The sequence below is a fragment of the Manis javanica genome, chromosome 5 (assembly GCF_040802235.1).
Source record: "Manis javanica isolate MJ-LG chromosome 5, MJ_LKY, whole genome shotgun sequence".
Classification (NCBI taxonomy): domain Eukaryota; kingdom Metazoa; phylum Chordata; class Mammalia; order Pholidota; family Manidae; genus Manis; species Manis javanica.
Window position 1 is genome coordinate 31,497,492 of NC_133160.1, and position 20,447 is coordinate 31,517,938.

The window sequence follows — 20,447 nt, forward strand, 5'->3', positions numbered from 1 at the left end:
TGAATTTTGCACTTATTATGCTTATTATTGGTGCTCTTTGGAGTTACTTATGGACTGGACCCATAGTCTGTTTATTACTAAGTTCTTTATCTGGCTCTGGTTAATATACTTTTTCTACATCAACCCTTAGAAAAATGGTGCAAGTCCGCTCAGGGTTTGAATACTGAACTATTAAAAAATATGAAAACTAATGAAGGGAGGAGCCAAGATGGCGGCATGATTAGGGCAGTGGAAATCTCCTCCCAAAAACATACATATATTTGAAAATACAAGAAATACAACTATTCCTAAAAGAGAGACCAGAGGATACAGTACAACAGCCAGGCTACATCTACATCTGCGAGAACTCAGCATCTCACGAAGGAGGTAAGACACAAGCCACAGCCAGGCGGGACCTGAGTGCTACCCCCACCCCAGCTCACCGGTGGGAGGAAAGGAGTCGGAGCAGGGAGGGAGTGGAAGCCCAGGACTGCTAAATACCCAGCCCTAGTCATCCGCACCAGGAGCACAGACACATAGTGCGTGGTGTGCTGGATACTAGGGAAATGGAAGCGTCCCAGCACACTCAGCCCAACAGGCTGGGAATCCTGAGGAACTTCAGGCGCCCCAGACCCCTGGGTGGCAATGTGGCCCTGAAGTCCCTCATGGCAATAAGCAGTCTGCCATTTGTTCCCCTGGCTGGCGTGGCCTCGCCACAGTGGCTGAGGAGCCAGAGAGCAGTCATGCCCACAGGAACTGCCCAGAGTCTCCTCCCAGTGCGCAGCTACCCGGGCCAGATCCAGAGGCCGCCACTGGTGTGCAGCTGCCCAGCGCAGTCAGAGGAAGCTGGGGCAAGGTACAAAGGGGTGCTGTTCTCACAGGAGAGCACACCTACACCCAGTGCACCTGCCACTCTCTGCAGGGCTCTGGGCTGCCTCGCCCACAGCGACTCAAGGGATTAACCTGGATTCTGCTCCCAGTGTGCGGGTAACCGACACAGGCAGCGGAGAAAGACAAAGTGACCAGCAAGCAGGAAGGGACTTTGTTCTCCCAGCTGATAAGTGCACCACCTGCCTGTGACTATCTCTATCACCACGAAAAGGCAGAAGAATTGGGTCCAGTCCAGAATTACCCAGACAACCCCCGAGAGAGTGCCTGGAGAGATAGATATAACCAATTTCCCTGAAAAAGAATAAAAAATAAAGGTCATAACCATGCTGATGGACCTGCAGAGAAATATATAAGAGCTAAGGGATCAAGTCAGGAGGGAGAATGCAGAAATAAAACAATCTCTGGAAGGACTTAAAAGCAGACTGGATGAGGTGCAAGAGGCTGTTAATGGAATAGAAATCAGAACAGGAATACAGAGAAGCTAAGGCAGAGAGAGAGAAAACGGTCTCCAGGAATGTAAGAATATTAAGAGAACTGTGTGACCTGACGGTGCCTGCTGTCAAAGTCGAACAGTCTCAAAGGGGAGGCGTGGAGCTGAATATATGTACAACTCACTCTGAGAGGATGCCCAGTCAAACTGGAACATAACCTATAGCCATTATTCTCCTCTTTTTATACACACTCAGGAAGGGCAGGTTAACCAGGGATCAAGAAACATGTGCTTGAGTATTGATATACTTTTTTACAAAACAAGCATACTCTGTCTTCAGGATAGATTCTGTCTCAGCACACTCAGACTCAACATCTAGGACTTGTTACTATTCTTAGTGAACTCCCTTATCCCTGACCGTTCTTTCACCCCAGTCTCTCACCTGTCCTCTCTCAGTTCCCTTTGGGTTTCAACCGTCTCCAACAGTGACCAATCCAAACAGAACAATATTTGCATTATAGGGGTACCAGAAGAAGAAGAGAGAGAAAACAGGATAGAATGTGTCTTTGAAGAAATAATTCCTGAAAACATACCCAAACTGGGGAGGAAATAGTCTCTCAGACCATGAAAGCCCACAGATCTACCAACACAAGAGACCCAAAGAGGACAACACCAAGACATATAATAATTAAAATGGCAAAGATCAAAGACAAGGACAGTATATTAAAGGCAGCCAGAGAGAGAAAAAAGGTCACCTACAAAGGAAAACCCATCAGGCTATCATCACACTTCTAAACAGAAACCTTACAGGCCAGAAGAGAATGGCATGATATATTTAATGCAATGAAACAGAAAGGCCTTGAACCAAGGATACTGTATCCAGCACGATTCATTTAAATATGAAGGAGGGATTAAACAATTCCCAGACAAGCAAAAGTTGAGGGAATTTGCCTCCCACAAACCACCTCTACAGGATATTTTAAAGGGACTGCTCTAGATGGAAGCACTCCTAAGGCTAAATAGATGTCACCAGAGAAAATAAAATCACAGCAGAGAAAGCGACCAACCAAATACTAACTAAAGGCAAAAAATAAAATCAACTATGCACAAAAGCAGTCAAAGGAAACACAGAAGAGTACAGAATAAAACACAACATAAAAAGAATGGAGGAGGAGGAGGAATAAGAAGAGAGAGAAATAAAGAATCATCAGACTGTGTTTATAATAGCTTAATAAGCGAGTTAAGTTAGACAGTTACATAGTAAAGAAGCTACCCTTGAACCTTTGGTAACCACTAATCTAAAGCCAGCAATGGCAATAAGTACATATCTTTCAATAATCGCCCTAAATGTAAATGGACTGAATGCACCAATCAAAAGACATAGAGTCACTAAATGGATAAAAAAGCAAGACCCATCTATATGCTGCTTACAAGAGACTCACCTCAAATCCAAAGACATACACAGACTAAAAGTGAAGGGATGAAAAAAGATATTTCATGCAAACAATAGGGAGAAAAAAGCAGGTGTGGCAGTACTTGTATCAGACAAAGTATTTGTATCAAAACAAATAACGAGATAAAGAAGGACATTACATAATGATAAAGGGTCAGTCTAAACAAGAGGACATAACCATTATAAACATTTATGTACCCAATACAGGAGCACCAACATATGTGAAACAAATACTAACAGAATTAAAGGAGGAAATAGAATGCAATGCATCATTCTAGCAGACTTCAACACACCACTCACTCCAAAGAACAGATCCACCAGACAGAAAATAAGTAAGGACACAGAGGTACTGAAAAACACACTAGAACAGATGGATCTAACACACATCTACAGAACTCTACACCCAAAAGCAGCAGGATACACATTTTTCTCAAATGCACATGGAACATTTTCCAGAATAGATCACATACTAGGCCACAAAAAGAGCCTCAGTAATTTAAAAAAGATTGAAATTCTACTAACCAACTTCTCAGACCACAAAGGTACAAAACTAGAAATAAATTGCACAAAGAAAACAAAAAGGTTCACAATCACGTGGAGGTTTAATAACATGCTCCTAAATAATCAGTGGATTAATGACAAAATTAAAATAGAGATCAAGCAATATATGGAGACAAATGACAACAGCAGCACAAAGCCCCAACTTCTGTGGGTGCAGTGAAGGCAGTTCTAAGAGGAAAGTATATAGCAATCCAGGCCTATTTAAAGAAGGAAGAACAATCACAAATGAATAGTCTAAAGTCACAATTTTTGAAACTGGAAACAGAAGAACAAATGAGGCCCAAAGTCAGCAGAAGGAGCGACATAATAAAGATCAGAGAAGAAATAAATAAAATTGAGAAGAATAAAACAATAGAAAAAATCAATGAAACCAAGAGCTGGTTCTTTGAGAAAATAAACAAAATAGATAAGCCTCTAGCCAGACTTATTAAGAGAAAAAGAGAATCTACACAAATCAACAGAATCAGAAATGAGAGGAAAAATTATGACAGACCCCACAGAAATATAAAGAATTATTTGAGAATACTATGAGAATCTATATGCTAACAAGCTGGAAAACCTAGAAGAAATGGACAACTTCCTAGAAAAACACAACCTTCCAAGACTGACGAAGGAAGGAACAGAAAATCTAAACAGACCAATTACCAGCAATGAAATTGAATCGGTAATCAAAAAACCACACAAGAACAAAACCCCCAGGCCAGAAGGATTCACCACTGAATTTTATCAGACATATAGACAAGACATAATACCCTTTCTCCTTAAAGTATTCCAAAAAATAGAAGAGGAAGGAATACTTCTAAACTCATTTCTATGAAGTCAGAATCACTCTAATACCAAAACCAGGCAAAGACCCCACCAAAAAAGAAAATTACAGACCGATATCCCTGATGAACACAGATGTGAAAATACTCAACAAAATATTAGCAAACCGAAATAAAAAATATGTCAAGAGGATCATACACCGTGATCAAGTGGGATTCATTTCAGGGATGCAAGGATGGTACAACATTTGAAAATCCATCAACATCATCCACCACATCCACAAAAAGGACAAAAACCACGTGATCATCTCCAGAGACACTGAAAAAGCATTCAACAAAATTCAACATCCATTCATAATAAAAACTCTCAACAAAATGGGTATAGAGGGCAAGTACCTCAACATAATAAAGGCCACATATGACAAACCCACAGCCAACATCATACTTAACAGCAAGAAGCTGAAAGCCTTTCCTCTAAGATTGGGAACAAGACAGAGATGCCCACTCTCCCCACTGTTATTCAGCATAGCACTGGAGGTCCTAGCCATGGCAGTCAGACAAAACAAAGAAATACAAGGCATCCAGATTGGTATACAAGAAGTCAAACTGTGACTATTTGCAGATGACATGATATTGTACATAAAAAACCCTAAAAACTCCACTCCAAAACTACCAGAACTAATATCTGAATTCAGCAAAGTTGCAGGATACAAAATTAGTACACAGAAATCTGTAGCTTCCCTATACACTAACAATGAACTAGCAGAAAGAGAAAACAGGAAAACAATTCCATTCACAATTGCATCAAAAAGAATAAAATACCTAGGACTAAACCTAACCAAGGAAGTGAAAGACCTATATCCTGAAAACTACAAGACACTCTTAAGAGAAATTAAAGAGGACACTAACAAATGGAAACTCATTCCATGCTTTTGGCTAGGAAGAATTAATATTGTCAAAATGGCCATCCTGCCTAAAGCTATCTACAGATTCAATGCAATACCTATCAAAATACCAACAACAGTCTTCAACAAACTGTAGCAAATAGTTTTAAAATTCATATGGAACCACAAAAGACCCCAAATAGCCAAAGCAATCCTGAGAAGGAAGAATAAAGCAGGGGGAATCTCACTTCCCACCTTCAAGCTCTACTGCAAAGCCACAGTAATCAAGATAATTTGGTACTGACACAAGAACAGACCCACAGACCAGTGGAACAGGCTAGAGAGTCCAGATATTAACCCAAACATATATGGTCAATTAATGTATGATAAATAAGCCATGGACATACAGTGGGGAAATGACAGCCTCTTCAACAGCTGGTGTTGGCAAAACTGGACAGCTACATGTAAGAGAATGAAACTGGATCATTGTCTAACCCCATACACAAAAGTAAATTCGAAATGGATCAAAGACCTGAATGTAAGTCATGAAACCATAAAACTCTTAGAAAAAAACATAGCAAAAATCTCTTAGATGTAAACATGAGCAACTTCTTCATGAACATATCTTCCCAGGCAAGGGAAACGAAAGCAAAAATGAACAAATGGGGCTGTATCAAGCTGAAAAGCTTCTGTACAGCAAAGGACACCATCAATACAACAAAAAGGTACCCTACAGTATGGGAGAATATATTCATAAATGACAGATCTGATAAAGGGTTGACATCCAAAATATATAAAGAGCTCACGCACCTCAACAAAGAAAAAGCAAATAATCCAATAAAAAAATGGTCAGAGGAGCTGGACAGTTCTCCAAAGAAGAAATTCAGATGGCCAACAGACACATGAAAAGATGCTCCACATCACTAGTCATCAGAGAGAAATGCAAATTAAAAACACAATGAGATATCACCTTACTTGTGGTAAGGATCACCACCATCCAAAAGACAAACAACAACAAATGTTGGCGAGGTTGTGGTGAAAGGGGAACGCTCCTACACTGCTGGTGGGAATGTAAATTAGTTCAACCATTGTGGAAAGCAGTATGGAGGTTCCTCAGAAAAACTCAAAATAGAAATACCATTTGACCCAGGAATTCCACTCCTAGGAATTTACCCTAAGAATGCAGCAGCCCAGTTTGCAAAAGACATATGCACCCCTTTGTTTATCACAGCACTGTTTGTAATAGCCAAGAAATGGAAGCAACCTAAGTGTCCATCAGTAGATGAACGTATGAAGAAGATGTGGTATGTATACACAATGGAATATTTTTCAGCCATAAGAAGAAAACAAATCCTGCCATTTGCAACAACATGGATGGAGCTAGAGGGTATTATGCTCAGTAAAATAAGTCAGGTGGAGAAAGACAAGTATCAAATGATTTCATTCATCTGTGGAGTGTAAGAATAAAGAAAAAACTGAAGGAGCAACACAGCAGCAGACTCACAGAACCCAAGAATGGACTAACAGTTACTATAGGGAAAGGGACTGAGGAGGATGGGGTGGATAAGGGGGTGGGAAGAAAGGGGGCTTTATGATTAGCATGTTTAATGTGGGGGGGTCACGGGAAGGGCTGTACAACACAGAGGAGACAAGTAATGATTCTACAGCATCTTACTATGCTGATGGACAGTGACTGTAATGGGGTATGTGGTGGGTACTTGGTGATGGGTGGAGTCTAGTAAACATAATGTTCCTCATGTAATTTGTAGATTAATGATATCCAAACAAAACAAAACAAAAAACATGTAAACTGCTAGTTTACAAAACATAGTGGAATTGTATTAGGCATGTTTGAGTGTATATTCATGCGTGCAGACTAACGGCATGACATTCATGACATGACATGATTCATTTTATGCTTCTATATAACACTCTATTTTGATAGCAAGGCAAAAAAGGCTTTGGGATAATTTCATTTCATGCTAAAGACTTGAAGCTGATTACCCACATTTTTGGCTTTTGCTTTGCCATTTTTCATCAGGAGCTTATAGATATTTTTAAATCACTTAGTCCAGTTTTCTTGGTCACATATGTAGTATCACTAGGGATCTACCTAGTGATACTACATAGAATATAAACTTGAAACACCTAGGAATATATAATACAGTTTAGTTATTCAGGTCAAACTTGGATACACTGTTTCTGCAGCATGTTTTTTTGTACTGCAGCACACTTTGGAAACAAAAGATACATGGGAATCAAACTTTATTACTTTTTACAGTAGAAATAAATGGTGTTGTGGGTTGGGTTGAATTGTGTCTCCCAAGAAAGATAAGTTCAAGTGTTAACCCCTGGCACCTGTGAATGTGACCTAATTCAGAAACAGGGTCTTTGCCGATGTTGTAAAGTTAGGATGAGGTGATACTAGATTTGTGGGGGGACTTAATCTAAAGCCTATTGTCCTTATAAGAAGAGGGAGATTTGTTCTGGATATGTATCTGAAGGAGGTAGAATCATTATCTCAAAGAGAGATCTGCACCTCCATGTTCACTGCAGCATTATTTACAATAGCCAAGACATGGAAACAAACTGTCAGTGGATGGATGGATAAAATGTAGTGTCTGTATATACAATGGAATATTATTCTACCATAAAAAAGGGAAATCCTGCTATTTGCAACAACATGGGACTTGAGGGCATTATACCAAGTAAAATAAGTCAGAGAAAGACAAGTTCTGTATGATTTCACTTATATAGAGTCTAAAAAGAACACTCAAAGAGAAGTAGATTGTGGTTCCCAGGGGTGGGCATGGGGCCAAATGGGTGAAGGTCATCAAATGGTGCAAATTTGTACAAGATAAGTAAGTTCCAGGGATCTGATGATCCCCACAAGACAGCATGATGACTACAGTTAACAATACTGTGTTGTATACTTTAAAGTTGCTAAGAAAGTACATCTTAAAAGTTCTCACCACACGCACACTGACTGTGAGGTGATGGATATGTTAACAGCTTACATAAATTTCCCAGTACATATGTGTATCCAATTAGCATGTTCATCTTAAATCTACATGTTTTATGTTAATTATATTTCAGTAGAGCTGGGGGGAAAATTTTTTTGAAGAAAGGGAAATTTGGACACACAAAAAATGCTGTGAGACCATGGTCGCATAAATTGGAGTTATGTTAACCGGAAGCCGAGGAACACCAAGGATTGGCAGCCACCACCAGAAGCTAAGGTGTGTGTGAGACCATTCTGAGTCTTCTGCAAGAACCGAACCTATTGATACCTTGATTGTGAATTTCTGGCCTGAACTGTGAGAGAATGTATGTATGTTGTTTTAAGCCACCCAGCTTCCAGTACTTTGTTACAGTAGCCACAGGAAACTGCATGCTAATGGAGAACATTACAATTTAGAAATACAGTCAACATTACAACTTTGTAAGATCATTTTTTCGCTTTGGGGTTGTATGAACGTGAAAAAGGGTGTTGTAAGACATATCCCATAGGCAATATGAATCATGAAGACACTGATGGAGCAGGGAACAGAGAAATGCTTTGGTCTCTACCTACAGCCTTGAGGTTTTCTTTTGCTCATTTCTTCTAAAAAAAAAGTTATTGAAAGTGAGAACGTTTTTAAGGCTTCCTTAAAAACAGGAGTTCATAGTTCCTTTGTCTACTTAGTCTTAAGTGAAGTGCAGTAAACATTGACTTTAAAAAGGACAGGCTTTTCCTGTCTTATAAATGTTCCCAGAAGAGTAGTTTTATGTATAAAGCTGGAAGCACTTTTTTTTTCCATATCCTGGTATGCAACTAATAAACCTGCAAGACCTCGGGAAACAACCAGTCATCCTCCGGCAACCCCAGTTCTCCCGAGAAGAATCCCGGCGAGTTAACACCGGCCTTAGCCAGAACTTGACCGCAAGGGAACTTAACCCTGAAAGGAGGATGTCTTCCAACATGGCAAAAGAGGCTGGATTATAGGATTTGTTTTAGCTCTTCCTAATTCCAAAACAATTCTACTGGACACGGAGGGGCACTGACTGCTGAAAAACCCAAATAAAAACACAAGAATGCTCAGTGGCAGTGAAGTGGCCTGGCTTGAACCCTGACGTTTCTGGGAACAGGGAAGTAGGAGGAAGGGAAGGCAGTGGTTCCTTGAACTGAGACGCGACAGGGCAAGTTCCCAGAGTGCCTGAAGAATCCTGATTTCATGGGAACTGGAGACCTTTAGAGCAAACAGGGCCATTTTGGATCCTCTGTATCATCTCCTTACGCAGGTGGCCAGTTTCTCAGCTCGAGTTCGGTTGGAGAGGGGCGCTGGGCTAATTGAAGGTCTGGAGTTTCAGCGGGTAGTCAAAGGTTGGGTTTTTGTAGGCTACCAGGTGCGTGTCGGAGCGCCGGCGCGGCGTCCGGCGTCGCCAGCAGAGGCACGCGGAAAGCAGCAGGGTGCTGACGAGCAGCAGGCCGCTGGCAGCGCACAGCCCCGCGAAGATGAGCACGAAGCTGGGCTTGGTGGTGAAGGCGGCACATGGCGCGCGGCGGCCCGGGGCCCGCGGCTGGCTCAGGCCCTTCCTGTTGGCCGCCAGCACGCACACGCGGTAGGTGGTGCCTGGCGAGAGCCCGTACAGGGGGTGCTGCCGCGCCGTGGCGTAGATGTCCCCCACTACCGACTGGTTCCCGGGCCTGCCCTCGGGGGAGTAGTGGATCTGGTAACCACGCACCACCGAGTTGGGGGCACACCAGCGCACAAGCGCGAACGTGTCGGTGGTCTCTGACACCGCCTGCAGCTTGGGAGGGTCCGGGACGGCGTCCTCCCCGCTGAGGCCGGGGCACAGGCACCGCGCGCGCCTCTGTAGCTCGGCGCACGGGGTCTGGAGGTGCTTACAGGGGTGGTAATCACAGGGCGTGGCCTGTGGAGGCATCGCCACCTCCTCCCCGTCCTCTGCCTCGCTGTAGTCGTCCAACAGCACGACTGGAATCGCACCCTCGGAAGGACTCGGGTGGGGAGCTTGCAGGGAGGCCTGTGTCCTCAGGCCAGGCTGGGGCGTGCTCACTGGGTTCGGGGAGGGAGGGAGGAGGCCAAGGGGTTCGTTGGTCGGTGGGGTGGAGGCGGCCCAGACAGGCTCCCGGATGAGGGTAGGTTGGTGCTCCGTCCCGGCTGTGCTTGCAGCCATGCGTGGGATGCCGGAGTCACTGGAATCTGCCAGAGAGGTGGCGGTAGCAGGGGTAGTCCCTCCACTGACACCGCAGTGGGGCCACGCAGTTCGTGCTTCTGTGGGGAAATCCACTGGGAGGGAGGGGGTCAGGGCGACACTCTGTCGGCCTCTCCCAGGTTGATTGGATGGACCAGCGGAAGGTGGGCTGGAATCAAGGAGTGGGGTGCTTTGGTCTGAAGGGCACATACTGGGCAGCTGGGAGAGTGAAAGACTGGCTGGGAAGGTGCCTGCGGATCCAGCTGCTGCTGTACACACCGTGTCTGCTGCCCTAGAGGGGAGGCCAGCCAGTTAGAAGGTGTTAGGCAGCAAGGCTGCTTCTGTGCTGGGCTTTGAGTTCTCGGGGCTGACAGTCCCTCTCCCCGAGCCCTTTCAACACATCTGCCAGGTACCACATGGCACACTCTGCTTGCATCATCTCACTGACCCCAGGGCGATCTGTGGAGGAGGATCCTGTCATCACTCCCATTGCCAGAGAAGAAAACTGGAAGCTCAGAAAGAGGAACTAATCTTCCAAGATACCATGGCTGGCAAGGAGCACAGCCTAAACCCCACTGTGAAAGGTAGCCCAGATCCTCTGAGTATTGACTGCCATTTTCTTCTCACCCATCTGCTTCCTGGCTGTGAGGGCTAGTAATAATACTCAGACTAGATTGGGTTTTTTGAGTGATTGCATGTGCTAAGCACTATTGTTAGCACCTCACTGTATCAACTAATTTAATTTGCACTACCTTATAAGGTAGGCGTTATTATCCCCAATTTAGCAATGAGGAGGTAGAGGCACAGAGAGGTTAAGTAACACAGTCCAAGTCAACAGTAGTATGTGGTGTGAAGAGCCTGCACTCTCACCCTCCTCATTAATACCACAGTGAGATCCTGCATGCAAGGGGCCTGGGTGCTAGTCTTTGTAGGCAATGGGAAGGGGAGGGGGTGCAGACTGAGCCCACTTCACAGCTGGCATCAGGTAGGAGGTGAGAAGTGAATCACACAGAGTGGGGGGGTCTCCCACAGAGAGCTGCAAGGAGAGGTTAGCTGGTGAAGCTGGTCTGAGTGTGCTCAAGAGGAGTCCACAGCCCCCAGCTTCTGGGGGCCAGCCTGGGTGCCAAACAGCTCTTTCAGCCAACAGCCAATAGGAAGTCTTTGCGGGACTTCTTTTTCTCCTCTCCCGCAAGAGCTCTGCAAGCCCACTGGCCTTGGACTGAATGATGCAGGCGGCCAGGCTCCACCCAGGAGGCTCAGTAGGGCCCAGGGATTAAGAGCACAGTTTGGAGGAGACAGATCCTGTCTCCTCCACCCAGTGGCTGCATGAACCTGGGCAAGCACCTCCCTCTTTGGGTCCTAATCTGCTTGTCTGTAAAATGGGGCAGTGATAACACCTTGGCTGAGAGCTAGCTGCATGCTTAGCTCGTTTCTTTTTCCTGCTGGGCACACAGCTAGACCACATTTCCCAGCCTTCTTTGCAGTAGGTGAGGCCTGCTGGCTGACATCTGGCCAATGGGATGTGAGTGGAAGTGATGAGCACCAGCTCCTGTCTGACCCATGGAAACCTCCGTCTGCTCCTCCGTGCTCACTGCCCCTCCAGAACGGTGGCAGAACCTCCACCCCTGAGTGTGATCACATGGGGGGACAGCCATCTTGCCCCACACTCCCAACCTGCCCAGCATGGTTACATGAGTAAGACGTAAGCTGCAAGAACTTCAGCTCACCCCTCTGCCATCTGCTTCGTAAGTGTTACCTGCTTAGGACAGTCTTCTCTGCATCCATGAGGAGCCAGGACAACTCACAGCTGCAAGTGAGAGGGTTGCCAAAGAGGCTGATAGACAGCACCTGGGAGGAATGCCGGCTCCAAGGAGAGAAGGAACTCAAGTTGCAGCTGAAATACAAAAAAAACCCAATTAAGTCAGGCTTTTACATTCTGGTCAAAATGATTCCCAGAGTGCCATGGTGGTGTCATGAGAAGACCGTTCTACTAGGGGTTAGGTAATATTTGGGCAAAACTTTGGTGTCTGTAAATTGGAGGTACCAACCCAACCCAGTCAATATTGACCCCCAGATATATCAAAATGGAGACAATGCTCCCATGCCCACTGGTTATATCAGAAAGAGTGTGATGATGAAAGTGTTTATAAATTGAATCTGTACAAAAGTATGATATTATTATTACAGACAAGCCACAAGAAATGGCAGAAATTCTTAATGAGAACACCCTAGAACACATCCTACTGCAGCTAGACCATAGCGATTGTAGGATGCTCAACACCAGTCCTGTGGAAGATGCCTCACAGAAGGGTATTGGTTAGCTCCTGCTGAGTAGGGAGTTTCCCCAAAGCTTAGTGGCTGTCTTGCCAAAGGGTTTCAGCCCTGGGCAAGTTTGCTATGGATTCAGTGTGACCAAAGCAAATGACAGCAAAACATTCTTGGGGTGAAAGGGTTACACCAAACTTTATTTCCAGGTGGCAGGTCAGTCACTAAAATCCTGTTCACTCAGAGCGAGTCTGCATGCAGCAAGCCGGTCTCTGCCTCTGGGCCTCTCTGCACAGCCATCCTCTGGGCCCCTCTCCTCACAGCGTCCTCTGGGCCCCTCTGTCTGCACAGCCATCCTGAACAGCCATCCTCTGGGTCTCTCTGCACAGTTGTCCTGCACAGCTGTCCTCTGGGCCTCTCTGCACAGTCATCCCACACAGCCGTCCTCTGGGCGTCTGTCCTTGGTGCTGCTGCCACTCCAGCCTCTGCTCTGCTCTGCTCTCCTGCAGCCTTGCAGCCCTGCCACCATGTCGTGCCCAGAGCACTGGGCAGAGCTCTTTTTATAGAGTCAACGCCATGTATTGCCCACAGGTGTGCAGTGAGCTAGTCAACCACAGCCAGGTGAGATTCCTGGCCACAGGAACTCTCATTTTATCCACAGTGGCTTAAAACAATAAATATTTATTTTTGTTCATGATCCTGTGGGTTAGCTCAGTGGTTCTTGTGGTCTAGGGCAGTTCAGCTTGGGCTGGAAGTTCTAGGATGGCCTTATAAATATGGAGCCTCAATTGGACTTGCTGAGGGCCTCTCTCCACGATCCCCTAATCACCCGGGAGGCTGGCCTGGGCTAGCACACATGGTAGGAGAGGGGGCCTGTGGATAAAGTGAAGGTTCCTGTGTACAGGATTCTCACCTGGCCCTGGTTGGCTAGCTCACTACACACATGTGGGCAATGCATCATTACTGACTCTATATAAAGAGCTCCACCCAGTGCTCTGGGCAACACGGTGGCCCGGCTGCAAGGCTACAGGGAGCAGAGCAGAGGCTGGAGTGGTGGCAGCCCCGAGGCAGAGACTGAGATGGCTGCGTGGGTAGAGAGACCCAGAGGCAGAGACTGACTTGCTGCATGCAGACTTGCTCTGAGTGGATGGGATTCTAGTGACTGACCTGCCACCATGGAAAGAAAGTTGGGTATAACCCTTTCACCCCAAGAATGTTCTACTGTCATTTCTTTGGTCACATTGAATCCATAGTGAACTTGCCGGGGGGTGAAACCCATTGGCAAGACAGGTCCACATCAGCTAGGGAGGGAAAGCTCCAGTCCTTGACTGCTTTCAAGTCTTTACTTATATCACTTTTGCTAAGTCACATGGCAAACCCAGCTTCAAGGGGTGGAAAAATAGACTCCACCTCTGGATGGGAGGAGCTGCAACATCACATTGCAAAGGGGTGTGTCTATGGGGATGGGTGAGATTAACGGGCCATTTTGCAAATAGCCGAGCACATCCAGCAATGCCAGGAATTCTCCAAGTACCCTCTTGCCTCTCTGCACTTTCTTCCCTGAAGTCTCACAGAGCTTTTGACCTGAATTGTCTCCACTCCCCACCTCCTGGCCTCCTTTACACATACTCAGTTATAGTTCATCTTGAGCAACAGCAGCTATGCTTTAATTTCAGGTCTCTTCTGACCAAAGTCTGGCTTTCCTGCATCTGCCTGGGAACCACCTGCCTTTTGCTGCTGCTCTGGGCGAGACACAGATGTCCTGGGTGAGGAAGGACCCACCACCCAGATCTGCTCTAACCCTCCTGGACAATGGGAACCTGACAGTTGTCCCCTCTGGAACACCAGATATATGTGTGTGTCATTAATATTGAAATGTTAGCCATATCCACAAATGTAACTATATAGATGCACATGCTTGTTTTCAGCAGAGTTCACAGCTAGAGTGGAAGTCTTAGAATGAGAGTTTACTTAGCACTTCATCATAAAAAGAAATATACTTCTTTTTTGCCTGAGGGGGGAGAGGGAAAAGGATTACCCTATAAAAATTGAGTAGGTAGCATTGCTGAGTGCTTTATATACATTATATTACTGACACCATTAAGACAATTCAGTGAGGTAGATATCTTGCTCATTTTACAGAGAAGAAAAATTAGTCCTTATCTGGTGGCTCTTTCTGCCACCCAATGCAACTTGCATGTGATAAAGTTGAATTACCACCCTGAGGAATGGGGGAGTCTGGCCCCCATCCTGAATCTTGTCTGCATTTGGGTGTTCTCTGCATCCTAAATGACAGAGCCCAGTGGGACAGAAGTTTCCAGTTGCTCTCCAAAAAAATCTCTTTTCTTTGCTGAAGTATTGCCAAGGGCCTCTCTCTCCTGCCTTTAGTGTTGTCAGAGGGGACCCTAGAGGGCTTTGTGTGTGATCGGTTGGTAGAGCAGCCAGGAAGGTGCCTACCCCTTCCCCAGTGGGGAGCTGGCTGAGCCTCGGCAGCATTACCCAGTATTTAGCACAGACAGCCTCCCGGGGGAGCTTGTGGATGAGCCAAGGAGAGCCAGGAGCAGGCCATGCTGAGGAGGGGAAAAGACGGCCCAGCAGGGAAAAGGGCATTTATGAACCTCTTCTTCTGGGCTATTGTTCTAGGCACAGATGAAAGCATTTCCTCTCACAAAAATCCACTGAGGGAGGATTTGATCATTATCTGCATTTAACAGTGGAAACTGTGAGGAAACTGAGCCACAGAGGCATTAAATAACTTGCCCCAACTTCTCTGCTAGCAAGTGGTGGAGCCAGATTTGAGCCCAAGCAGTTTGGCTCCACATCTGAAACTTTACCCACAATGCTGTATCCGTCTGAAGCTCAAAAGGGAGTCTGAGCCAGAGATGACATCATTCCCTTCAACATCATCACCATCACCAACATCACCACATGATATCATGACAACCACCATTACCCCATTACTGTCATCACCATCCCGGCACTGCAACCACCGTCCTCCTCACGATGCTGTAGAGCACACACTGCGTGCCAGTCACTGAGCTGAGTGCTCTGTGTGTTGTCTCTCCCTGTCCCTCGTGACAAGGCCTAAAGTGAAGTGCTCTGGTCGTGGCTGGAACCAGCAGAGAAAAGAGAGCAGTGGCTACATTGAGTGATGGTGAAGCAGAGATGCCTAGGGCCCAATGTGGGCCCCCAGGAAAGGAGGCATCCTGGGATTACCTTCAAAGGGACGCTGTCCTTCCTGCTGAAGTCAGGACAGTTGCTCTTGGGAAGGGGGTGGGTATAGTGACACTTTGGATATTCACTGGGCCAGAGGGCCCCAGTCTTGATCCCAACTGCAAGTAGGACCCTTCTATCCTCTCACCTTTCCTTCCTAGACCTGCTCAGACCCTGGCAGGGGCTTCCTTGCATGCCTGGGGAAGCAGGTGGATTCAGAGACAGAGAATAACCTGATGCCTCATCGCCTTTTCCCACTGCAAGTTTCTCAGCCTGGACTTAAAGGAAACTTTACATGCACGAGAGTTTGGAGTGCTAATATTAGTCTGGACAGGACCGAGTTGCATGGTTATTAGACTGATGGGCTATTGAGGATTTGCCCAAGATATCACCCAAAGGATAAGGAAGAACAAAGCTCCAGAGAGGATTTGAAAGAGCAGGTGAAGGAGAATTAAAATCTGATTTGTTCCATAAAATAGCCACACCTATTCCATATAGAGTAATGGGCAGATATTGGTTATGTGATGCAGGTGTGTCTCAGAAACACTTACTTCTGGAATAGAAGGACCTGTAGGTGAGGAGTGTCTTGGAAGATGTGTGTGTGGACAGAGGTAAGTGCTGGTGAGTCTTGACAATCCAGCTGCTGCAGGTTGGGAGTCATCTGGAAAATGTCCTCATCCAGGCTCGTCAGCCTGGGCATCCTCCTCAGGTGGAGAGATGTGAGCTTCGGCAGGTCTCTGATCCACCCTGCCTGAACTGGAACACAGAGGAGACTTCCCAGAAAGGGCCCAAAGCCAGGAGGCGGGCATGGCGTCAGGGTACAGTAAGAGTGACAGGGTGAGACATGAAGGCCATTGCTGAGCACGGGCAGTTAGAGCTTTGGGAATCTCAGAAGCACAGGCCATTTTAGCTGGAGGAGCCCTCAGAGAGGCCCAGTCTTTCCTTGTAGCCTGAGGCAGCTAAGGCAAAAGGGGAACGGCTGGCCCAAGGCCCCGCAGCTGGGAAGGGACCAAGCCAGGACTTGAACCCGGGACACTGTCTCACAGCCTGCTCCTTCCCCCACTTCTTGTTGACCTCCACAGAAAGAGCCCAGACTTCACTGGGATGGCTCCCAGGAGTAGGGAAAGTTTTGAGAACAGTAAGGAAAGAGAAGAGGAGGAGAAAGGCTGGAGGAGGCCCCGTAACCTCATTTTGTGGCTGCCCTTACAATAAACGGAGGCCCTCTTCCCTTCCATTTCCTGTTCTCCGTCTGTTTTTCTCTTTGTCTGTGGTGGAACAGTTACTTTTGATGAACCCATGAAGTGTTTGTTTTTTTAAAGCCAACCTTGTGAAACAGGGTCAGGGAGAGTAAGCCAGGCACGGGAGAATCGGTATTCGCATCTCTCTCCCGCATCTTGTTTGAATGATTCGACATGCACACAAATTTTAGCCCACTGAATAGAAAAATCAAGTAATTCGTCCTCAGAACGTCTGTTGCTTCATGTTAACTACATATTTGGTACTAAGTTCATCCACGAATCAGCCCCAAACTGGGCATCCTCTCCCCCATTCTACAAGCATTTACCAGCTCTGTTGGGCGGCAGTAGAATAGAGTGGCTAAAGGTCTGGGCTCTGGGCCCATAATGCCTGGGTTCAGATTCGGAGGTGCCGCTGAATGAGCTGGGAGGCCGCCAGCCAGTCATTCACCTTTCTGTGCCTCGGTGCCATCATATGTAAAATGGAAATAGGTGATAGTTCCTACCTCTTGGGCCTCAGGGCGTTAAGTAGCCAGGAAGGCACACCGCCTGTGTGGCGCTTGCTCTGGGCGTCTGGGTGGGCTAATTTTGGAGCCGCGCTGTGGGCTAGGCACCCGGGCGTAACGCGTGGAGGAAGTTCACGGCCCCGCCCCGGGAGCATCTGCCCAGCCCGCCTCTGCGAGGCCGGGGCGCCGCGGACTCACCTCGCGTGAGGAACGTGCCGCTGAGGTCCAGAACCTCCAGCGTGGCCAGGGGCGCGCCGCCCGCTCCCGCGAAGGCCCCGTCGGCGATGCCCGAGTAGGCGCCGCTGCCCAGCGCTGTACAGGAGAGGTTGAGGAGGCGCAGCGCGGGGAAGCAGGAGAAGGCCCCGGGCTGCAGCGCTTGCAGCGGGTTCCCGGCGAGCGCCAGCGCACGGAGGCTGTGCAGCGCGGGCCCCGCGCACGACGGCAGGGCGGCCAGCCGGTTGTAGCTGAGATCCAGCGTGTGCAGCGCCGCCGGCCCGCCGGGGCCCCAGCGCAGTGCGGCGATGCGGTTGTGGTGCAGCGTCAGCACCTGCAGCTGCGGCAGGCGGCCGAGCTCGGGCGCGCTCAGGGCGCGCAGCAGGTTGTGGCTGCCGTCCAGGCTGCGCAGCGTGCGTGGCAGGCAGCCGGGTAGGCGCTCCAGGCTGAGGTTCGCCAGGGTCAAGGCCGTGGCCCCCGCGACCGGGAGCCCCTCGCAGGGCGAGGCGGTGGCGTTGCTGGCCGCGGTCCACCAGGCGCCCTGCTGGGTGAGCCGGAAAAGAGGGAGCCTCTCCTGGGGAGGCCCTGCCAGGTTCGCGCGCAGTGCCAGCGGCCCGAGCAGCAGCAGCAGGGCCGCCCACATCGCGCGTAGCTGGGGGGAGAACAGCGGGACGGCCCGTTAAATCCAGCGGAAACCTCATACGAAGGGTCAGATGTGTCCCCCACCTCCGGGATCTGAGGGGGGAAGCACAGGCCTCAGATGTTCCCTGAAGGGCAGGGGATATTCCCCAGCATCATCCTTTGGGCAGCGACTTTGTCCCTGTTTGCTTGTCCCCATGTCTCCCCCACGCACACCACATCACCTCCTGCCCTTCCTTCTACTAACGATGCCTGTCCCCACAACTTGTGGTTTGGCATCTACAAGTGACCTCTTGTGGAAGGCCTCCCTTCCTCAACTGTCCCCAATTTCCCTTTGCTTGTCCCCATCCCATGAGCTTTAGAAGGAGAGGGAATGGCCCCTTTATTGCTGTAAACTCTCCCCAGAGGCACAGACTTCTTCTTAAACAGCTAAGATCAAGCCAGTGAACGCCCTCACTTGGGAGGAAACTCTGCTGGAACAAACGTGGCCCTTGAGGAAGGTTTTGTCAGAAGAAAACTCAGTTGCCTCAGTTTTTCTCCTTAGAGCTGCCCAGTCACAGGTGGGTCCAGTTTACACGTGCCCTGGTTTGCAAGTCATATTTTAGAATAAGTTCTGAGACCTCTTTCTTGAGTGGGCACTCAGGGTTGCCTTCAAGGAAGAAAAGAGCCCCCACACAGCTGTGAGGCAGGGAAACTGGAGTCCAGCATCTCTTAGCCCACGTGGGTCCCAAAAAAGCCTGGGCTCTGAGGTGGCCCAGCCCAGGCAGGCTGCTGGATGTGGAGTTTCTGGAGCACCCAGGTCACACAGGCTGCTGGGAGATCAGGTAGGGATTGATCCAGTGGCCATGGACCAGTTTGGGAGCTATAAACTTATTTCCAGCCAGCCTCTGGCCTTGGGGTCACTGTTTCACACCCTTCCATTTCTGCAGGTGTGTATCCCTATTTTGGCTGTCTCTGTGTCTCTGAGCAACCACCCAGGCTCTGGGGAAAGGCCTTCCTGTTGCTAGTTGGGGATCAAGGCAGTGAGAAAGAGTGTAGAAACTGAGGCCAGAAGTCCCTGTGTCCAGCAGTGTGTCATACTCACCCCAAAGCTGTCCTTTTGGAGTGTGGCCCTGGGGATGCCCCTTTGCAGGCTTCAATCTTGTCTTAGATTACAGGAGCCTGTGACTTAGACAGCGGCTGAACTCTGAATTCCAGAGGGAGGCTTGCTTCCCAGACACCCCTGTCCCCAGCCCCACCCACCGAGAGGGTCTGAGGTACCCCAGCCCCTGCAGCCCCTCCTTTCCCACTGAGACACTGTGGTCTTTAGCCAACACCCTCACTGTCTGTCTCCCTCCTCCCACTCTGGGCGTGGACTTCCCTCTTTCTCTGCCTGGCACCTCCTCTCAGCCCTCCCCCATCTCCACCTTCTAACACCCCTTTTTTGGCCTGAGAAGTGGAGGGAGTCAGCTCTCCCTGCCAAGGAGAGTGCTGATGGTTAACAGGCACAGTGAGGCAGGCAGCTCTGTCACCTCCCAGGAACCTGATCCTCCTGCCAGGTGGTTCCCATTTCCTGGGCTGGTTGGAGGCTGAATAGTGTGGCAGTGTGAGGAGGATGCCCCCTGCTTTCAAGGAGGAAGGTGCCCAATCCACATGAAGGCTTGCAAAGATTTACAGGAATTTGTGGCCAATGACGGGGTCTTTAGAGAAGTTTGGGAGCAAAGGCAGGCTCGAACCAGATCCGGGAGTCCCCCAGAACGGCTGATTTGGTTTCTCTGGGACTCAGTTCAGTGAGAATGGGGATGTTTGTCACTCACAAGGGATGGGACTAAATAAAGAGGACAGAAATGTAGAAAGAACATTCCCACCAATGGCTGGCATGATTGATCCCGGTTGCCAAGAGCCCCAGGTCTCCCTGAAGACACAGTGATGCTGAATTACTTTGTTTAGAGCAGACAGTGTCTTTCTCTCCCATTTTGTCTGAGGGTCTTTAATCTGTGCACCCCCCTCGCCCCTAGTGTGCTCCAGCCACACTGGAAGCCTGGCTGGGGGTTAATCACTCTCAGTGTTGCCCACGCAGACCCTGAGACCAGGACTTGACTGATCTTTCCTCCTGTCAGTCCTTATCTGAACAGCCCTGAGGAACTCCAGAACTGGCATGTTGGGTTAATTGGACAATTGCAGGTCCCTGGGGGTCTCTTTTGAGGCCCTCTCTACTCAAAGACTCAAAGACTCAAAA

At 48.2% G+C, this 20,447-nt stretch overlaps 1 protein-coding gene across 1 annotated transcript; it reads right to left on the minus strand.

Moving 5' to 3' along the window:
* Positions 1-7,210: 7,210 nt before the first annotated feature.
* LRRN4 (leucine rich repeat neuronal 4) lies at positions 7,211-19,526 on the minus strand. The gene is made up of 5 exons (XM_017667233.3): positions 19,314-19,526; positions 17,576-18,242; positions 16,188-16,392; positions 11,915-12,052; positions 7,211-10,450 (listed from the first exon to the last, which is right to left on the minus strand). Exons 2-5 carry the CDS (start codon positions 18,231-18,233, stop codon positions 9,289-9,291), a joined length of 2,163 nt encoding a protein of 720 aa, XP_017522722.3. The 5' UTR covers positions 18,234-18,242; positions 19,314-19,526; the 3' UTR covers positions 7,211-9,288.
* Between the last annotated feature and the right edge of the window lie 921 nt (positions 19,527-20,447).